Source organism: Tauraco erythrolophus, chromosome 11 (assembly GCF_009769465.1).
Source record: "Tauraco erythrolophus isolate bTauEry1 chromosome 11, bTauEry1.pri, whole genome shotgun sequence".
NCBI lineage: Eukaryota > Metazoa > Chordata > Aves > Musophagiformes > Musophagidae > Tauraco > Tauraco erythrolophus.
Window position 1 is genome coordinate 10,526,122 of NC_141475.1, and position 17,768 is coordinate 10,543,889.

Below are 17,768 nucleotides of genomic sequence, written 5' to 3' on the forward strand. Positions count from 1 at the left end.
CAATTGGAAGCGAATCACATTGGGTTTTTTTGAGAAATGTGACTCCACTTATGGTCTAGCAACTTAAGCCGAAACATCAACATTCGCATACAAACCCTGCATGAAGTCATTGGAACAGCTGATGCTTGCATTTTGCCTACAAATCCATACAGCTAGCTCTGACCAGGCAAAGGGCTGGGAATCCATCACGGTAAAAATGACATCAGCACACAAGGTGAGCTCTCCAAGGCACGGCATCAATACCCTGCATGAACACCTGTGAAAAGAAGCCCCTTATATTTGTCAGAGCTCTGCTAACAGATCTTTCCAGACAACAGCCCCTGATGTCAGTGACTCCATCTGTGTCAATCCACTTCTTTTCTTCCTAGCCTGACAATGCGCTGATCTCAGCTATTCCTTCCTCTGTGCCTTCTTCACCTTTGCTTCATGCCCCAGATATTAGTGCACTCACGCAGAACAGATCTGTGAGAGGCTGCTGGATTTCTTTGTCTTGCCTCAAAGCCTAAATCCCCCCTCCCCAGTCAAACTGATGGTGCCAGGAGCCCTCCACGGGCCGCACTTGTCGGTCCCTTTGTGTGTTGCCAGAGCTGGTAAGATTCATCCATGGCTGAACGAGCCACGAGGGTGTGAGGACAAGGCCTTGGGGAGGGCAGTTGGCAGCTCCCAGTCTGATCTCACCGCACACCGTGAGCACATGCATTTCGTCACCTCAAAACGGCCCTGCAAGCACTCACAACAGTTTGCTGATAATATCCACACACTACAAGCCACTTACTATCCCTTTCCTGATTTTACAGCTTCCAAAAAAACATCTTGCTGTTGCCCCATTTGGGAACCAGGCTCAGCTAAGCCAGCAGCAGTCCCTCCCTCTCTCACAGCCTGGGAATGCTGCTCCATGTGCACACCTTGCCACTCTCTCCTTGCCACAGCACTGTTTCTACCAGCTAACTCTGCAAGAGTATAGATGTAACAGCAGCATCATTTCAGCAGCTTTCCAAGCTGGAAACCCATCTGCACCTGGCACAAATATAATACATTCCCTTGCTGCTCAACAGGGAAGGGCTTTGGAGAACCTGTTGATGCAACCCCAAAGGCCTCCAGCTACGGCCCCACAGCATCACTTACAGAAAACCAGTATCATGGATCTCATACTTGCAGCCTCATCTATGCTACCAGCCCTCTGGAGATAGCAGCCATGGGGGGAGCAAGAAGAGAGGGCACACTGGTACTGTGTCGCAGGGCTACCAGCTGCTCCTCTCTGCGAGTGCGAGGGTCCCTGCTGCACAGCAGAGCTGCAGACTTGCATACAGCACAACCGAGCACAGACGTCATGGGCTTTTGTTCCGGGTATCCTTGCACAGGTTGGATAGAAAGAGGGCTAAACTCTCTTCAGTAAACAAAATGCTGCTTCTTACATCAGTAATCAGGTTGGAAAAATAAACTTTCCATTAGCAATGTTGTCCTGCTGAAGTGTACAAAAGCAAAATATGCAATTACTTTAATTTCTTCTTTAGTTTGATCCATTGGGAAATTTCAAACAAACATTATCCTTTTGTTTTAATCTACCTGAACTGGTATCAGCCCTTGATAACAAAACACACAGTGCTGAAGGGCCATAAAAGGTGATTAAATAATTTAATCATCTAAATTTACTATCTCCAGACATGTCGATGCTGCTGTGATTTTGGCTTCCGCTGCATGCTTTTCTGATTTTAATTCTCATACTTGCTATTCATATCTATGCTACACTGCAGAAATGATTTTTCTTTTTCTTTACCAAGAAAAGCTCAGGTCAGACAACATCTGGTTTATACAGAGAATCCACATTTTCACCCAATTTTCTAGCTGGAATAACTGAAGCAAAAGGAGGTCAGGCAATTCACTCATTTACTCAAGGTCACAATCAACATCTACAATGCCATAATATTGCTATAAAATACCCTAGGATCCTCTTCACTTTTTTTTTTCTTAAGTATTTCTAAATACACTCCCCTCCATATGCGTGCAAGCTGACTGTATGACCAGTATTGTGTTTGATATCACATACTTTTAACATATATTCAATGTTACAAATTCCTGTGTACTCTCTTTTACCTGTGGGTATCTTAAACAATTAAGAAAGCAACTGCATGTAACAACTCATCATCTGGATCCTGTAACTGAAAGCTAAATAATGGCATTTTGGGAGAGATAAAGCACATAAATTTCAAAAGCAGATAAGCAAGATTATTTTATTATTTTAGAAAAAGAGGGGTGAAATATAAAACCGTGAAAGCCAAATTTATATTAGTTAAGCTTGGTATGAGGAAAAGAGAAAAAGACAACTTGCATCCTTTTGACATTCCCCTTCTCTTAATGATCTCTTGGAACACAGAAGCAAAATAGCGTAGTAGCGTCATAGATAGTGCCAACACCTGACACAGTATTTCTCACTCTGACGTAACTTTCTGTATACCCAGAGAACTGTTTCATCTTTCCAGGCTTTGTTTTTAATTTTTTTTAATTAAAAACTGCTAATCCTAATTAAGACTTATAATAAACGCGCAATCTTCAGTATTACCAAAATAAGAAGCTAAAAAGCTCTAGGAAAACATCAAAGTGGCAGTGGTTAGGATCCCAGGGTGAGCCCTACAGTTTGTGAAAGCCTGTGTAAAGTTATTAAAACTAAATACAACCCCAACCTTGGCAAAAAAAAGAAATATAATATAATCCATGCAGTTCTACTCCTTCAGTCACCCCAACCTCACAGCAGAGAGTGGACTGCTGCAGGTTCTGATGCACAGACAAGGTACCACACACCAGCCCACTCGCAATAGAGGCCCGTGCACAGGGACCGTAACCTGCAACAAATGCAAGATAATTCCTGGGAACAGCGTCAATCAAGCTGACACACTTGCACGCGTAAGAGGCAAGGCAATGCCAAGTACAGTACTATTTCAGGAGCAAACGAAGCACTGAATGCTCACCTGGATGCCACGCTAAATTCCATTTTTAGTAAGCATGGTCATACTGGCTAGGATGCAAGTTCATTTAAGCCAGATTTCTGCACTTGTGAGACTCTACAGATGCTTACTTAAAAGTATAGAAGACAGTATAATAGTATTTCTCCTGAATCCTCTTCCAATTTCCACTCACGCAGGTTCCCAGTCTGAGATGGCGTCTGCATATTTACTAGTTCTCAAAGGCTTCTCTCTCATGAATTTTTTCAGTCATTCTTCAAACCTACACAGACATTATAGATGCTAAACATTTTGTGGCAAGGAAATCCAATTTTAATAGTCATTCCGTGAATTTTTTTTCCTCCAAACTTGCCCCCCATCAGTTTTATCTGCTGATCTCTAGTTCCCTTGTTGAGAGAAGAAACTGCAAGCGAAGTCTACATGTCTCTGATCATTCTTGATTTTTATGACTTCCATTGCAACCCCTCACAGTTCTTTTTCAGGCCAGTGCAGGTCCAGTCTTTGTCTATATACGTAGTCATGGACTAACTTTGCTGATCCTCCTCATCCTTCTCCATTATTTTCCAATTCCAGTAAGTCTGTTTTGAATTGTACAAGGTATTAAAGACCTTCTAAGAAGCTGCTGTGGAACTCTGCTATCCAAGGACACACATCAAAAAGCAAGATTTATTTACCAGTTCTCAGTGAGCTGGAAAGCAGGACCAAAACTGTCATCCTTAACACAGTAAAGCTGCTCTAAGGTTCCACGTCCCAGCCTCTGCAAGGCGAAGAGCCGAATCATAGTAATTCCACTTCCTTCGTCTTCTCCAAGTGATTTTCTCTGATGGGATGAGTGTAAGCTGGTATTCCCGCCCTTGTGTTTCTCCCAATCCACATCTTGCATGTATCCAACATGCAAAGACAAGCTCTTGCACCTTCACTTTTGCCTTATCATCAAACCTAAACTAGTCATTGACAACCTGACTTTGTACCAAGAACTCTTTTTTTTTTTTTTTAATGTGGAAATTCTGTTGCTTTTTTTTATTTGGAAATTCTGGAAAAGCCCAGCGATTACCTCTTACTGTAGAAATAGCTGGAATATCCTGACTCTTATTTCTATTAAGCACCACTTGAGCTGGATACAAAAGAATTGGTCAGGAAATCAGAAGCTAAGAAGTTAACATCTAATTTCCTACAAATACACACCACAGCCAGGCATAAATAAGTGCCAGAAAAGGATGTGGATGGGAAATAAAGTAGAGTTTGTTGCTTGTGCTCTCTGTGCGGCAATGTGCTCTTGCGGCCCAGAAGGCCAACCGCGTCCTGGGCTGCATCAAGAGGAGCGTGGCCAGCAGGTCAAGAGAGGTGATTCTTCCCCTCTACTCTGCCCTCGTGAGATCTCACCTGGAGTACTGCGTCCAGTTCTGGAGCCCCCAACATAAGAAGGACATGGACCAGTTGGAGAGGGTCCAGAGGAGGGCCACGAAGATGATAAGAGGGCTGGAGCACCTTTCCTATGAGGACAGGCTGAAAGAGTTGGGGCTGTTCAGCCTGGGGAAGAGGAGGCTCCGGGGTGACCTTATAGCGGTCTTCCAGTACCTCAAGGGGGCCTACAAGAAAGATGGGGAGAGGCTGTTCAGGAGGGCCAGCTGTGATAGGACAAGGGGTAATGGTTTTAAAATAGAGGGAGGTAGATTCAGGTTGGATATTAGGAAAAAATTTTTTACCATGAGAGTTGTAAAACACTGGAACAGGTTGCCCAGAGAGGTGGTGGATGCTCCATCCCTGGAGACGTTCAAGGCCCGGTTGGATGAGGCCCTGAGCAACCTGATCTAGTTGGAGATATCCCTGTTCCTTGCAGGGGGGTTGGACTAGATGACCTTTGAAGGTCCCTTCCAGCCCTAACGATTCTATGAATTCTATGAATTCTATGTCCTCCTCACTCAGCTCCTTGTTCTGCCTGAAACATTGCAAAGATGGTCTGACTCAAGGAACAAATCCTTTTGTGAAAATATTTCCAAGAAATACAGTTGTCTTTTGAATGAATTTAAAAAAAAAAAAAAACAAACACAACAACATTTAGCCACCAATTCGGATTCTTTTTGCAGGCTCATGTAACTTAAAATTGTCTTTGATTTAATTTAAAAAAGGAAAACTGGCAAGCACTTAGTATGTGCAAACGCTTTTGGCAGCTTAAAAATACTGTGTAAAGAAACTTCTCAGTGGGAGCTGGTACAAACTTTTACGTCAACTCATCTCTGAAACGTCTCATTTGGGCAGGACCTTTTTAGTGCATTCTTCAAGAACTGGCTTTTTTATACAGTGAAAACATTTCAGAATTACATTTTATTAACCAATATTTACAGTTTCAATTAGATTCAGAGAAGTAAGGCAAAAACATATTGGTACAATTCCAGGCTTGGATTCACTTCTATCTTGTATATAAAAAGCAGAATTAAGCACGTGTTCGTAAAAATTTCTATTATTTCCAAATAGTTCTTCAGTTCAATCTGCATTCAAGAGTTTTCTCTCTACTTTCATATGTTCTGCTAAAATGTTTTGTATTTACACAAGTGTTTGAGGAATTATTATGTCATCTGTCAGAGCTGCCTGGTTGGAGGGTTTCTGAACAAAAGCAGGTGACGGATGCACAAACACTTCAATCATGAGTCCTTCCCCAACTGCTGTCTTTGCTACCATGTCAGCAGAAACAAAATCAGGTGCTATAAGGGGCACATGATCATTGTGAAGTATCAGATGCATCATGAACAACAAAATATATCGTATATCTTAAATATTGGAAAATGTACTCATTAAAAGCCTGCATAGATACAGTAAACATTTCCTGCTGGATGCACCAGATTGAAGGTTAGGATTACTTTTCCCTGTATCTTCCACATATCTGCTGCTCACTTCCATCTGAAGGATGTGTTATGGAGCACATGTCTAACACCTGGGAGCAGACAGCCAACGAGGGACTTGGCTTTTTTCGTAACAGGCCAGTTAGGAAATAAAAGACGACCCAACTGCAAGGTCGTAAGGCCAAAGAAACCGGATGTTCCTGGCTACAAAGAAGCTTTTAGATAACTGCTTAGATCATCGCTCCTCCTGAAGGGCTGTGCCCTTGCTTAAAACCTAAGAGCTAACAGTGGTCAATAGCCGCAGGAACTCAAGCACTGCAAAAGCCACAAAAGAGTCACAGCCTGAATAAGCAAATTCAGGCACAAGCGCCAGCTGGCAGGTGGAGAGACTGAACAGGCAACTGAATGCTCTGTGCCTGGTTAGTTTTCCTAGGGAGCTCTAGGGAGATAAGAAAAGGGTCCTCAAGCACATGGGAGAAGAGATTAAAGACAGGGGAAGAGCTAAAGCACTGAAAAGAAAGAAGTGCAGGTCAGCTGCGTGAACACTTTTTATTCTTTACCTTCAAGCCATAAGTATCCCAAAGTGAGAAAAAATAAGCCCAGTTCCAAGCTCCATCTCTCCCAAGAACTCGTCCTCCTCTGTAATCCCATTAAGATCAGATGTCCTATAAAGACAGCTGCAATGCATGTTTGCACATAATTTACTAATGAAAGAAACATCTCAAAAAAGACAGTGAAGCATCTGGTTCCAGGAATCTACATTTCAGTAATTAATCTTTTTACTGCTAATGCTTACCTTCTCAAAGGGCTAATTTTAGCACGAGTCACGACCTGTGGGAAACATTGAGGTAACACCAAACCCTTATTGAAACACCAAAGTTATCAGTGATTGGTAACATGATGTTCAACTCCCAACATCCCAGTTTCATAACTAACCACTGATTGATCCAGCAAGGCCACACGTGTTTTCCACTCTAACTCCATAATTTTATTTTTTGGAGAGAAAGATGCAAACAGTACGGAATTACACTTCTGATCCATTTACTGCATTAAGTCAAAACCCTATTCTGCCAGATTTGCACACGTATAACTGAAAACTGAATCCGGCCATCTCATCTTCAAGCAAGTATCAACATCAACGAAAAGAAAATTAGCACAGCAGTTGACAGATGAGAAGTGAGGAAAAACAAACACCAAAGTCATGAAGTGTTCAATTCGACTGGTTCCACACAGAGTATTCAGAGTGATCCCTGAGGCTCAGAGAAGTCTGACAAACATTACAATGCCTATTTTTCATTGAAAACCACACACACAGAATCTATTATGTTTTAAGCTAACCACAAATTGGCAATAATTATTAACAGACTGCAATTGTAGAAGGAAGATATTGCACACAAATTCTTTCAGTTTAGACAGAACATAACATTTTGTTCTGAAGAGGCATCAAATTAACATGGTGGAAAAAAGTACATTTTTTTATAATAGGAATTTATTTACAGTGGTCCCCACGTTTAAAATAAGAGTCCTAGCAGAACTGAAATAATTGAGCCCCAGACTGAAATAATTGAGCCCCAGAACAATGAAGGAATCAGTTTCTTTCTGACTGGAAATGTGTGCACGTATGTACAGCTACCACACCTCAGCATAGGAGATCACGGTCCACGGTCTGAGCCAGTTTCAGCCAGACTAGACTTGGAATAGTGCCCCAAGATGATGTCAGACCCTTGCCACCCAAAACATCCTGAAGTATTCATGTGACATGCTTTTTGGGGAAGAATCCTGATCCTTTCCCTACCGTGGTATTTCTCACTTCAATCACTAATTCAAGATGGAAGCCTTAATTATTCAAGGAAGTGATTCAAAAGCTGAAAGACCAGGAACCGTTCCTGTATTTCCTAGGCACTCTGTCTTGCTCCTCGTTCCTTAGCTCCAAACACTCTGAAGACATCGCACCTTTCTGTGTTCCTGAAACATAGCACTGCAGCGAAAAAGAGTTCAGTTACTTGGGTATTTTGGCAGAGGATTAATTTCTTGTTTCACTCACAAAAGCAGAGCTGCCAGTCAGTACTAGCTGACAGGCTCAAATATGCTGAAACGCTGCTTAGCCTCAGAAATGAAAACCCGTGTTTGCCTTTACAAACCTTTCTCTGGTTAAGGGAACATGAAAACCATTCACCTGTGGTTGTCCAGTTTCTCTTAAGCTACAGGAGGTACTGCAACCTCGAACTAGTCTGTGTTCACCAACACGTCGGCAGTAGTCGTCTAACAGCCATGAAGTGGTGATGCCTTCTGTCAAAACCTTGTATGATTCAGGAAATGTAATCTAGAAGTTAGAATCTCTTGAGAGTTTTAAAAAATCAGGTGGCAACCCCCCTGGGATGCACAGAAAAAGACAAGATCACCAATGCTAGCCACACTAGGTTTTACAGCACATAGTAGTCAAACTGTAGATGTACTCACAGAAGCTACTCCTCAATTTATCCTTCTGCCACTGCTGATGGTGCAATGGTTCAACAGCTGCTCCTGTTGCACCGTGCCACATGACCTTTTACTTTGCTGGCCAGAGGGTGCTGCAGAGACTATGAAGCCACAAAGACTTTCCACATGCATTAAAACCAAGTGATTCTGATACACAGAAAAGCATGAAGTATGGAGATAAAGGCTCAGAGATACATCTCTGTCTCTCATGAGTAATGAAACTCTGCATAAGGCTTTTGTCTGAAATATGCTGAACTGGAATTTTGATTTATTTCAACTGAGTTTAGACCAAACATACTAAGATTACTGTTGTAAAGAACAAACTTCATGGAAATGACAACTATCAGGAACAGTTCTGTCATGCTCCATTCAGATTCCCAGTCCACCCAGGAGAGGAACGGAGAGCACTTATCCTAAAGTCAAAGCAGAAGACGGTTTTCCACTTTGGGAAGCAAGGGGTGGAAAAAGGGCAAGGGAAAAAGGATTAACATTGGTAGGAAGAGGTATTACTCACTGTGAAGCAGAAACAAAGCTTTTGATAAGAACAAGGAGGGAAGAAAAAGTATGATCAGAATATCTTGATGTGTCAACATAGAGCAGTGGTGACTTGACCTCAAAAAATCAAATCTTACCGAAGTTTAACAGCAGTGTGCATAATTAATTTCAGATGAGAAGAAACAGCATTTTCCACTTGGCTTCTCTCTCTCATCACCGAACTCTTCCTCTCTTCCACATTGTCTTGCCTCAACAGTTCTCCCCCCGCCCTTTGCCTCTCCCAGCAGCTTTTACTTTGGCAGTACTTTTGGTTGGCCGGCATTCTCGGAGGGCCCTGGTTTCTTTATGGCTCCTTTCCTCACTCAGCGTACCTCTTACAGGTCATAGTTGTTTCCACGCTAAATCAATATCCCCATGTTCGTAGCCAGAGGCCTGAAATGGACTCTGGACTCAGCTATATGCATTTAAATCCACATCAGCTCTACTCAGAGGATTCTGTAGCTACAATGGCACGAAAAACAAAGCCCAGTCTGGCTTGCAGTGCGGCAGCAGCAGTAAGTTAATGCTAGAGACAGGCAAGGGCTGAGGACTGGCACTAATATTGTTTTCTGAAAGCATGAGTTTGATTTACTATTCCTTTGTGCACTTCTTGAACCAGCTGCAGCTCACCATACTCAGCAGAAGAGAACCAGCCTGCCAGAGCCTGGGCCGAGGACAGTGCGTATACGTTAAGACAACACAGGCTGCTGCCACCACCCTGCCAGCTGAGGCTCTCTAGCTGTTGTGTGCAGCACAGGTCAGTGTTCCAGCTGCAGATGCCCACAGGCATGTGCTTGCTGGGAATCCAGCGCAAACACCTGAGACGTGCTGCAGGCGCATGAAGCATCGCAGGTGGATTTCTGCATCCTTCTGGCTCATACGTACTGCCTGCGCTGCCCCTACTGCCTCCGGTAACACAGTTTGAGCAGTGTGGGACAACACCACTTCTCAGCCAATATATGGCAGCAGGCAGTATCACTTGTGTAGCCCAAGATGCACATATAAAAATCCAAGAGAACTTCTCTGAATATAGATGTAGAGGCTGCTGGTCACAGATACATATACATATGTGTACATCTATTTAAAATGTTTTACATTTTAGTCCAACATTACACTGTCTACTAACAGCATGAAACAAAATACCTCTAATAAATTCTGCGTGAAATACATTGCAAAGCATTTTCTTGAAGACTCCAGAACTTCAAAGATATTATTGTGGTTATTTTAGATGGTTCATCCTGTGCCTAGCACTTGGCATTTAAATCTATGTTCGTCTCTTTATTATTACCCAGAGTTTATATCTTCTTTGTAATTTATTCAAGTATTTAATATTGTGATAAACAAAGGAAAGCAGACAAACATAAACGTAAGATCCACACTCATGGCTGATTTGGTGTATGAGGGCACCACAACATGTAATTAGCTTAGGGTTCCTACAATCATACCTCATCCAATTCCAAAATCCCAGACCAGTTGGATCATTGGGATTTTTTTCCCTTAACTCTCCTACCTCCCTCTGTAGGAAGATCCAAACAGCAATACGATCAAGGGAAACACAGAAAGCTGACATTTGCTACAGCCCATCAGAGCTAGAGCCAAGAACTGCAAACAGAGCATCACAGACAAACTGCAACAAATCAAGCATGTGTGTGCATAGATTTGTTTATAAATGTGCTTATTACGCAAAGCAGTGTGGCTGCAAATGGCCAAAGCCTGAAAAATCTGAAGTCTTTTTTTTTTTTTTTTGCCTTGTGTAGATTTGTTTCTCTCTTTGCCTTCTTGGTTTTAATCAAGTTACTTTGCCTTTCTATAGGTCAATTCCCTTCTCTCCCAAGAAGTGCTTTGAACACACATCTTAAATTGTGATTTTTGTCAAGTGCATAAAATCACAAAGTCTTCCCAAAGCACTCCCAAGGACTGATACTTGCAGAGAGTTTTCTGTGCCCCTTTAATTTATACCCTACTCTTTCAGTTAAGCATTGCTTATAAATAAATAGCTTGCTTCTCTCTTTTTTTTTTCCCTAAAAAAAAAAAAAGAAAATAAATTTGTCTTACATAGGAGGATGTTTTCATCACTTTATTGTTTTGAGTACACACTCTTCATAAGCTGTCATAAGAATCCGGGTAACAGACTCACAAGAATTTCATTCCACATACTGTCGTACTACACGCGTTGCTGCAACGCTAATAAGAAGTGAAAGCAATATAAAATGTTACTGCCCAGAGTACTAAAGTTAGATGGAGATTTGCTCGGTGGAAAAAGGCTGTTTTTAATGCCATCTCTTTTTCAACCCTATGCATACTTTAAATGTTACTGCAACACTCTGAAGTATGGAAACAGATCCACATTTTAGGCTCGTTCTCCTCTGCATTTAAGAAACTATGCCCAGAGCCATACCTGTTGCCTAAACTGCTAAAAGCCAAAACCAAGTCAAACACAGAACAAATGCTGCTCTGAAAAACAGAGATGGACACCGTCCGTCCTGTGCAGCTCTGCCAACAACAGTGCCAAGCCCCGCTGACCCCAGGGGAGCACAGGCATTGAAGGGAAGAGGCTGGCAACCACTGCGGTTATCGGCAGGCCCATTCAGCTTTAGGCACAGAAGACAAAGAAGTCACGAAGGTTACAAGAACAGATGCAAAAACGTCTCTGAAGTAGAACTGCGTTTTGTGCATCACGTCCTACTTCTTCTCTTTACGCTCTAATGTTACTTATTTATTCAAACATAGGCCTGTTTCTGTTCCTGCTGAGGTCAAGTGCTGAAGTGGCAGTTAAGGTCAAATAAAGCCACATATACGTTTACTGTTGCTTAAAAACCTATTACTCATTGAAGCTTCTGACTTTAACTAAAAGATCTGAGTATTTGGAAATTTTCTTTTGAACTTCACAGCCCTGGGTAGTTTGGCTTTCCAAAAACAATCCTTCCTCCAAGATACCCGAGAAAGAGAACACCCTTCTCTTCCCAGAGTTGAGCCTCACACTGGCCTCCAAAAGCCGCTGCAAGTCCTCCCCGTTTGGGTACACACAGACACATTCCCACCTACAAAAATAGTAAGTAATGAATCAGAAATCTTGCAATTCTTAGAGTTGCCATCTATTGATAGCCGTTAGTATACACATGGTACAAATTTTCAGTAGGTAAACGCGTACAAATGAGGAAATGAGTGCACTGAACTATTTCAGATAGAAACACAACATTAAGACAGATTGTGCAAGAAAATGTAAGGAACACGATTCTGGAGGTAAAGTTTAGTATTAGATGAGGAAAAATTCTCAAAGTCATGCTTTTATTATTTCTACTGCTTTTAGAAGACCAAAATTCTCCTTATAAACTAAGTGACCTGAGAAGCAGGTCGGGCAGCTCCCCAGCCCTGCCTGTACACGAGAGCAGAGCAGCCATTTGTGCAACAGGGGAAGGTTTTCTCACTTCTTCTGTAACTGGAAAGAGTAGAGAAAATCTCTGTAAGCTGTCTCTCTTCAAAGATGAAAAACTGAATAGAGAGAGTAGTATTGTCACCTTGCTGTTGCTGTGTTCAAGCTAATACCTCAGTTCAAGTTACGATATTTTATTCAAATCGTAAAATATCTAACCACGTTTTTGTGTGGCTGGTTACCAAGGGCGGGGGGGGGGGGGCTGTGTGCAGGGGTGGAGGAGGAGGATCATATCCTCAAATATCACACTTTGCTCTTATCTTCCACACAAATCTCAGCTGCCATAGCTCATAATAAATCACATGAAAAAAAGACCTACTAGATAAAGCTCAACTTTTTTTCAAGTCACAAGTTCTAAACGCAAAGTGTCATCCTTAACATTAGTGCCCTCGCTCCAAACACCAAACAGTTCCACATAACCCCATATGCTAGGTTTTCTTCCTTTAGGCATCTTCCTCTTCTCCTTTTTCTTGCAGAAACGGCACATACAGTAATTCGCATTCACTCTACATAGGTTTTTAATATCTCAAACCTCACCATCTCCACCAGTCTCACAAACTCCATAACCATGGACTTATTCTGAAAACCAGCTCTTACAGACGTACTCTTAAAGGTACAGAAAACAAGACGGACTATTAAACGCAGAGTCACTGAACACATCGATTCAACTTGTGCATCTAGTTAAAGGCTGTTTAGATACTTATTTTGCATTTGTCTGGCAAATCCCAGGACTGTGTCCAGAAGAAGATGACACATAACAGTCATTGACAAAGAATTTCCAGTTTTGTTTTTCTGACATATCTCCCTGCTCTGTGGATCCAGCCAAAATTTAAAACGTATTATTAATCTGTCTTGCCCAGATTTCTAAACTAACAAACTGAAGAGGGAAAAAATATTTCTGTGAATAAAGACAGTCTTCACTTTCTGCAAGGACTAGAATGCTAGAAATACCTGCTGTGATGTCTAAAGGTTTCATACAGTGATTGGTAGGTGGCTGTTAAGCAATAGCTGAAGGCTGTACTCCGGCTTTCTCCCTTTCTTTTCTTGTGGAGCACATTCACAGCATCTTCTGCTTGGAGTACCAATGGCAAAGGCGCAATTCCTAGAAGACTATCCTATAAAGATGTTCTCCATCAGAGATTAACAAAGGAAAATGGGGCACATCTATGGAGCTGTATACTTACTGGAAGTATTTTAGGGTAGACTGCTGTTCTCTACCTCAGGATTGCTTTCTGTATCAAGTCAACATTGAGATTTTACTTTTACGGGACAAGCAAACTTGCAAGAACATGGGGACTGAAAAAAAGCCATTCAGAAAGAATGGCATATTTTATCTCCTGAAACCAATACCAAGTAGTAACACTGTCAGAAGGGAGCACATAGCCAGAGGCACACAGGCTACAAAAAGGAAGACCATTTCACCCAAAGGCATGAAAAGATAAAATGCCAGATATTCAGCTGACAGGAGCCCACAGCCTCTGGCGATCACACTCAAGAACATCAGTTTATTTCAGATATTCTGCATTTTGGGACTTCCTAGCCTCTCTTCTTTGGGCACCCCAATTACTCACTGCCCTCAGACATGAAAACCCAGTAATCTCGTTGGGATTAGTTTAGCTCCTGGCATCTGCACAATGTGCACAATGACACTGTGAACTAAACACTCTTTTGTTTATCTATGTAGTTGTTTCCACTGTATTATGCAGACATAAACTTCAATGATCTACAACAGACCAAGGGGAAAAAACATAATCTGTTAGGACCATAATACAAGTTTTTTTAAGATCCAGTAGCTTCCAGTCCTCTTTATCATGCTGCTCTTTCAAGTAACATGAATTCTGGTGGAAACGGGACTGTCCATTTCTGCCACAGAAACACTGTGAAGCAGCGCTTTCTTCTCAGCTCACCAAGTCTCCACATCATTACTAAGTCTAACTGCAAAGCTCAATGATTTTAGATAGCTACATAATCAACTGCTTCTAAACAAAAAAGCACAATAATAATACACACTCAGAAGAGAAAGACAGACACGTAAGGGAAGACCATTTTCCGCCAAGTTGTCCTCTGCCCAGCAGCTTTCCTCCAAAAAGCCTGCCTGCACCTACATGACAGGGCTGAGCCGCTCATCCTTATCTTCTCAAGGGGACCCAGGGGGAAAAAACAATCCCACAGATCTCCTGTAGAAGGGCAGACTTTGACAGGAAAAACATCGGTGCATAAACTGTTGCTGTAGATAACATCGAGCCCTTGCAACTACAATGGGTGGATACGTTTGAGACGGAGCAGGTAACAGATCATCTGACCAGTGTGTCTCTGGTTCTGCAGGGTGGTGGACAGCGTCCACAGCTCCCTCCACCCTGCAGTAAAGCCTCACTTCTTTGAGACCCCAGGGACCTTTGCTGTAACTCTCAGAGCCCTATTCTCCCAGGATCTACTGCACAAAGAACTGCAACTCAAGCTGCTGATAACTGCATACAGGTATGGGGAGGCTGGTACATCATTTGCTGCCATGACACCCAAGACTATCCTTTTCTTCCAAGGACTGAAGCAAGTTGCACAGATGATCCATACTTGGACATGCTGCAATTTCTTCCAGACCTTTCTCACTTCATTATGCTTGAAATGACTAACAGGAAGGAGACAGTTATTTGTTTAAATGCTGCTGAGGTGATTTATCTAATCATTAGGTGAAGGAAAAAAAAAGAAAAAAGTTTCTTTTATAGACACTGGATTTTAAAGCAAAAGCAGCTTAAACACTGGCTTCACAATGATGAAATCCATTCCCTTCCTCCTTATGACCATTAGCCTCCCCCATGCACTGGATAATACTCTCAGCTGGTACATAAAGCACTGCTTAGACTGGGTCCTCACTACTATAGTTGCCATGACTGCACCACACACCTTTCTACAGGCAGCAGTGCTCTATTCAAACCACTGTTAGATCTCATGATAGCTACCAAATTCTCTGATGTTACCATCACCCACTTACAATAAGTTACTGCCCTGTGTGATACAGTGGGGTAACAGGGAGATGCGCTTTGGACTTCACCATAAAATGCTTTCTATTAAAAAAAGTAAATATCTCTACCACTCAAATTATATACACAAGTGCTCTGACAAACTGGCACAAATAGTATTTGCAGTGTCTTGGTAATACTTTTATCAAGTGAGAGGCACACAGTACGAAATCACTGCCACCTCAGACTCAAACTACTGCAGGGTTCTGGAAATGTGCACCATACGTGTATTTGGCAAGAAAGAACAGTAATCAAGCAGTAAGTGTATTCCTCACTCTGAAACAGTGATTTATAATGAGGAAAAACCCTGTCACTTATTCCTAATAAGCTTATAGTGCTTATTATATTCCTACCACAAAAAAAAAATAATCCTATTTATTTCAAAAAGAAAATGACTCTCAAAGACCAAGAGCCTTTCAAGCGCCCCTTCATTAAATAACAGAAGCAACTCACTAAACCGGAAAGCAGTGATCCAGCAAACGTTTTACTGCTGCAAACAGTTCGCAGCAAAGATATATGGGAGTTTATTTGCATATAACTTGATATAAATTCCAGCTGCATCCTGGGTGAAAGTAAAGGAGTTTTTTTGTTTGGTTTGGCTTTTGGGTTTGTTTTTGTTTTTTATGATGAACAGATCTAGTAAACATTTCCTAAGCTGTCTGCTGCTTGGAATTCCAAGTCTGAAATAAAACATAACCACATTACTGGCTCCAGTGCTGCCTATCTCGCAAACAGCAATAAAACCCACCAACAATTAAATAACAGAACATTTACTTTACATAGAGCTTATATGTAGCTCACAGCTTCACCTATAAAGTAACGTTTCAGCTCTCTTTGGCAACAGAGACAGTAAATCTACCAGCAAACTAACCTTATAGTCTGTCAGTGCTCTTTCTCTATGAATACATAGTTAAAAGGAAAAAAATAATCACATAACATCCGTAATAATAATTCTGTCACCTCTCTCTGCCGATTAAAGCATACCATACCATTATGATGAGAGTCCTGGGTCTGCTCATTTCATCATCGCTATCCAGCGGCAGAATTTCATGTGACAACTCCTCTCGCCGTCGTCGCCTACAGATATGTGGACAGTTCCTCTGTACCACAGAACGAAAGGCTTGGAGCAGAACAATGCTGGCAGCACAACCCATATCTGCATCCTGAAGCCTACAAAATAACTTCTATGTTTATGCTATGTTTGAAAAACAGTGGCTCCTTGTCCCTGAAAACAGCCTACGGTGCAGCTGCAGCCAGCTCGCTCTCCAATCGCTTCCTTGAGCTCTGATCATCTGATCACAACCAAATAGCTTGGATGCAGATAGAGGAAAGATTTGATCCGCTGAAACCGAAACACACAGTATTACGAGGCTTTTTTCTCTCCCCCTCCCTCTCTGCTTCTGAATTCACATGAGAAAATGTACTCCCTCTTGTACAATCAGCCGCCTCCTCTGATTTCAGTTTCATGGAACTGAAAGTATTAAAATTCCTAGTTCAAAAGAGCCAGCTGTTCATTAAACACACACACACAGAGGCATCCACAACAACTAGCAGGATCAGTTTAAATAGCTTTTTTAAAAAGTCATATGTAGCAAAATAGCAAACATCTGGAAATTTATTAGCTCTCATTATCAGCACTGCTGTTTTTAAAATACTTTGCCTTAGAGTGTTTTGCCACAAAGACAGAGAGACATATTTAAGTTCACTGAGGGATTTGGGCTGTAATCTTTTCACTTCTTGCAATTTTCTGAAGAACAGCAAGCTCATTTGAGTTGTAAATGTAACAAGTGGTAAAAAAACCCGCAGAAATCAGGAATGCTTCATCAAGCTCATGCTAAAATAGCCATGGCTCAATGAGAAACAGCAGTGTGCAGCTCTGAAACGCCTTTCAATAGTGTAGTTGTTGTGTGTTCCCACACATGCGTGCCTTCTGCAAAGTAATACATTTTTACATCTACATAGGAGGCTTGTGCTGAGAAGGGTCTCTGCTGACAGGGTCTCACACTGAATCCAACACTGACGACCTTCTGAGAAGACTAAGAGGAAAGCAGTTTAGTGTTTTATCAATCAGGATCCAGGCAGGGAGAAGCAGCTGCCAGCAGTCAGCAGTAACAACTCGCCTTTCTGGCTCCTACCTGACAAGCCATCAAAAAGCAGGCAGGGATGCTTCGCAATCATCTGACCGACCTGGAAAGGCAGCAAGTGCTAATGGTAGAGCGTGTAAGATAATAGCACTTGAGAGGAAGTTAGCACTAAAAATACCTACAGAAAATGGGTTTCTCTTACATATTAGGAAAACTAAGAATTTCCAATAGCATTTCCAGAGAAGCTGCTTTTAAGCTAATACGTATAACTTTATTACACGTGCACCCAAACCCATATTTACCTTGCATCAAAAGGCTTTGATTTCTAATGAAGGCCATGAGAGTTTTGTCATCGTTTCCCATGGGGGCATAAGCAGCCTTATAATGTCTGTTAATGAGATCTTGGTAAATAATACTCCTCC

The 17,768-nt window shown here is 41.9% G+C and overlaps 1 protein-coding gene across 2 annotated transcripts in view; it reads right to left on the reverse strand.

The window, feature by feature from the left end:
- Window positions 1–16,416, reverse strand: part of DOCK10 (dedicator of cytokinesis 10) — a 134,730-nt gene extending 118,314 nt beyond the window's left edge. For both annotated transcript variants that reach the window (XM_086618452.1, XM_086618454.1), the window contains exon 1: window positions 16,252–16,416. In XM_086618452.1, the coding sequence (XP_086474578.1) occupies window positions 16,252–16,416 (165 nt within the window). The remainder of the gene's footprint in view (window positions 1–16,251) is intronic.
- Between the last annotated feature and the right edge of the window lie 1,352 nt (window positions 16,417–17,768).